The sequence below is a fragment of the Centroberyx affinis genome, unplaced genomic scaffold (genome assembly GCF_046629955.1).
Source record: "Centroberyx affinis isolate AG114_WGS23_722 - 3 ecotype Tasmania unplaced genomic scaffold, CSIRO-AGI_Caff_v1 ptg000063l_1, whole genome shotgun sequence".
NCBI classification, from domain to species: domain Eukaryota; kingdom Metazoa; phylum Chordata; class Actinopteri; order Beryciformes; family Berycidae; genus Centroberyx; species Centroberyx affinis.
Window position 1 is genome coordinate 679353 of NW_027278774.1, and position 4067 is coordinate 683419.

Below are 4067 nucleotides of genomic sequence, written 5' to 3' on the forward strand. Positions count from 1 at the left end.
TGTTTACTTATATGTCCTGTTTACTGGTCTAGTGTTAAATGAGATACGAGTTTTCAATTTAATCTTAAGCTGATGAAGCATCTACATAAAATGTACCACTGTTCATTACTCAACAATAAATTGATGTGTGTTACACAATGCCCACTCCAACAAGAGGACTTGATCGATCTGCAAATACAAGTAAGCTAACCATGGAATTAAGAAGCATTAAGTGAGTCATGTTGTGTTAATGCACTACTGGTATTTGTCACATATTCTGCATTACTGCATTACAAACTTGTTGTTCTATTTTGCATTTTTTTGAATTGAATGTAATAGGAATGATTCATTCTAGCCCTGTTTCATTGTTTGGTGTGTTTTTGTAGCCTTTGCACACAGGGTTAGCTATCACAGCAAAACTGCAAAATAATAGCAGTAGATGGGTTGCAGCATGGGCGATAAGATAAGACTACAAAATCCTCACCATTCAAAATTGGGGGGTAGAACCTTCAGGGTGTGAGTACCTCCAGTTTCATGGGGTAGGTGTAACTTTCAGGGTTTAGAGGGTGCCAATACACGTAAGCAGCCATGGAATTAAAATATGTTTCAGACAGCAACCATTTATCTTTTGTGTCTGCGCATTTACCAACATTTCAGATTTGCTCATCAAATTGGATCAAATCCTTGAAAATCAAGGAGAGATGCTGCAGCTCCTACGGAGTATACATACAGCAGCAGGTGCTGGTGCGGTAGCTGAGGCAGATGTCCTCAGAAAGCCTTGCAAGACAAAGGAAGAGCTGGTGGACCTCTGCCTGGAGCTGTAGTCGGAGGAGAGAAGAACAAAAATGGTACGATTCCTCCTTCCCCTCCAAAATGTTTTGCATTACCATATTAATGTTTGTGTCAGTGAGGAGCCAGAATGATATAATTGCCTTTACACCTTTTTTTTGTTTGTTTTTTATTTAAATTGTAGATGCATTACCTAAGGGCCCTTGGGGGGAGATCCATGGGTGCAGCTGTCCGCATGATGATGAGAAAAATTGGCACCAATGATCTGTGGTCAGGCTACTCGCTCAAAGGAAGAAAGGACAAGGAGACAAGGAGAAAGGACAAGATCTCAATATATGCCAAATCATCATCAGTAAGTGTAAGGGGGGTTCCAACTAATATGCTGCCCTGGAGTTGCCCAGCCAACCTTCTAGTTTTTCCCTGGTTTACTGTGGAACATTTTCTGTGCCACAATCCAACAATAAATTATCACATCGATCAATAAATTTGTAATTGTGAAACAAATGACCACAACAAATAATGAATGCTCACATCTTCAAATAACAAATATTCACATCAAATAATGAAAGCCAACCATCAAATAACAATCCAGCAAACAATTTTTGGTTCCAGGAATGTTTTTCTAACGTTAGGAAGACTGGTTACGACAGTGGTTCTCAAAGTGGGGTCCGCGGACCCCCGGGGGTCCGTGGCACTCTGCCAGGGGGTCCGTGAAAAGTTTTCAGATTCATTCATTTAAATTATCATGATATAATTTTTTTTTATTTTTTTTTTTTTACAAAAGGCTTCATAGTTCAACAAATAATATTTTATTTTTTAAATCTAAAATAGTTCATAGATTACGTTCTAATCTAACAAATCTATAAATTTAAAAGTCAAGCGCGTCACCCGTTACCGTGGAAACAACAATAACTGGTATGTCAGTCAGAGAGCTCCGCTAGCATGCTACAAGATGGACAGATTTTTAAAACGACCGGTTACTACAAATGAAGTAAATGAAAAACAAAAAACAAAAGTAAGGAAATACGATGAGGAGTATCTCCAATATGGATTTATTGAAGTGGAAGGGAGACCGAAATGTCTTATATGCCTGCAGTGTCTTGCCAATGAGGCGATGAAGCCTGCCAAATTGAAGAGGCACCTCGAGACCAAGCATCCAGATTATGTTAAAAAAGACCGGGCTTTTTTTGAGAGGAAGGGCGAGGACTACCGCCAGCAACAACAACGGATGGTTAGTGTTACGTCTGTTTCTGCTAAAGCGCAGCGGGCCTCCTACCTGGTAGCGCAGAGGATTGCTAAGGCTCGAAAGCCCCACACGATAGGGGAGGAACTGCTGCTCCCTGCAGCGGTGGACCTGTGTGAGGTGATGGTGGGGAAAGATGCGGCTGCCAAATTGAGAAGTGTACCTCTGTCAAATGACACCATCAGACGACGAATTGAGGACATGTCTAATGATATCAAGTCACAACTGCTGGAAAGACTGAGAGTGTCTAAATTTGCGGTTCAATTGGATGAGTCCACTGATGTGTCCGGCTCGGCGCAGCTCATCGCGCTGGTTCGCTACCCGTGGGAAGGAAGGATTCAGGAAGATTTTTTATTTTGTCAAGAGTTGACGGGGCGAGCAACAGGTGAGGAGATTTTCAATGTTATAGATATGTTCATGGAGACTGGCAATGTGAGTTGGGAGAATTGCATTGCAATTTGCACGGATGGGGCAGCTGCCATGACTGGACGCAAGAGTGGGGTGGTTGCTCGTGCCAAGGAGCGCAATCCAATGATGATAGCTACCCACTGCATGCTGCACAGGCAGGCTCTGGCGTCAAAATCATTGAGTCCTGAGCTACACTCTGTTCTCAGCACGGTGGTATCTGTGGTCAACCACATCAAATGTAAGCCACTGCAGTCCCGTGTATTCGGCCAGCTCTGCAGGGAGATGGGCGCAGGACAGGACACCCTGCTGTTCCATTCAGAGGTGCGTTGGCTCTCCCGTGGAAAAGTGCTACAGCGGGTGTACGAACTGCGCTCGGAGCTGTGTGAATTCATCCAGAATGACAAGCCAACCACTGCAGCGCTCTTCTCGGACCCCGAATGGATCGCACAGCTCGCCTACCTCGCAGATGTGTTCAACTTATTGAACGATCTCAGTTTGTCCGTTCAAGGCAGATATGCCTCTATCCTGGAAGTAAGCGACAAAATCAAGGCATTCCGTGCCAAAACAGCGATCTGGAGAAGGCGGGTGCAAAATGGCATTACAGACATGTTCCCCCAACTCACAGAGTTTTTGGACACAAACCAAATACCAGCTGAGATTGTGAAAAATACAATCGGTTCACACCTTGCCTCCCTTGGTGACTATTTCAATGACTATTTCACTGACGTTGACACCGATGCCTGGGACTGGGTGCGCGACCCCTTCGTTGCCCATACATCGGCGCGGGGTCTCAGTGGAAAAGCAGAGGAGGAGCTGCTGGACCTGGCATGCGACGGGACGCTGAGAATCCGGTTCGGCCAAGGAGGGCATGTGGACTTTTGGCCTTCAGTTGAACAGGAGTATCCGGAACTCGCTGCTGTTGCCATGCAGGTGTTGCTCCCCTTTCCAACCACATACCTGTGCGAGTCATCATTCTCAGCGCTGACCTCCATGAAGACCAAGTACAGGGCTCGGATGGAAGTGGAGAACGACCTACGTGTCTGCCTCTCATCTACTTCTCCAAGGATGGAGAAGTTGTGCAGCGAGAGACGGGCCCATATCTCACATTAATGGTAAGAGCGCGCTATCTCTCTCTCTGTCTCTTTCTCTCTGTCTGTCTGTCTTTCTCTCTGTCTGTCTCTCTTTCTCTCTCTCGCTCTCTCTCTCTCTGTGTGTGTGTGTGAAAAAAATAGTAATTTAGTAATTTCCTACATTTCTACACCACCTAGCCTAACCTCTTTGGATTTAGTCAAGAAACAGCAACCCTGTATAATGTTGACCAAAACTGTAAAATTATGTTATGTTACTAAAAACGTATTATTGGGAATCGCGAGAAGTTTAAGAGCACAGAGGCACAGAGCGTCCCCGTAACCATAGTAACTCACTCACTCCTGCCTGCATGCGCACGGCGCGAGAGGAGAGGGAGAGACAGAAGAGCCGCTGACTGAGATTACTCTGAGCAGCATACATGGGAATAAATTACAATATAATAGATTTGTGTATATTTCTAGCTATTCAGATGGTCAGAATAACTCACTGCTGCACGGTGCTGCTGTTGTGCAATGCGCAGCAGTGTCCTCTTTTCGTGCCGCGACATTATCAGTTATGA

At 44.8% G+C, this 4067-nt stretch overlaps 1 protein-coding gene across 1 annotated transcript; it reads left to right on the top strand.

Annotated features, from left to right (window-relative positions):
• The first annotated feature begins 1882 nt into the window (after positions 1-1882).
• Positions 1883-3529, top strand: LOC139644683 (SCAN domain-containing protein 3-like). Its single transcript, XM_071520145.1, has one exon. The coding sequence runs from the start codon at positions 1883-1885 to the stop codon at positions 3527-3529; it is 1647 nt and encodes a 548-aa protein (XP_071376246.1).
• The last annotated feature ends 538 nt before the right edge of the window (positions 3530-4067 follow it).

Coding starts and splice junctions, on each gene's coding strand:
- LOC139644683 (XM_071520145.1), top strand. CDS start 1,883: ATGAAGCCTGCCAAATTGAAGAGGCACCTCGAGACCAAGCATCCAGAT.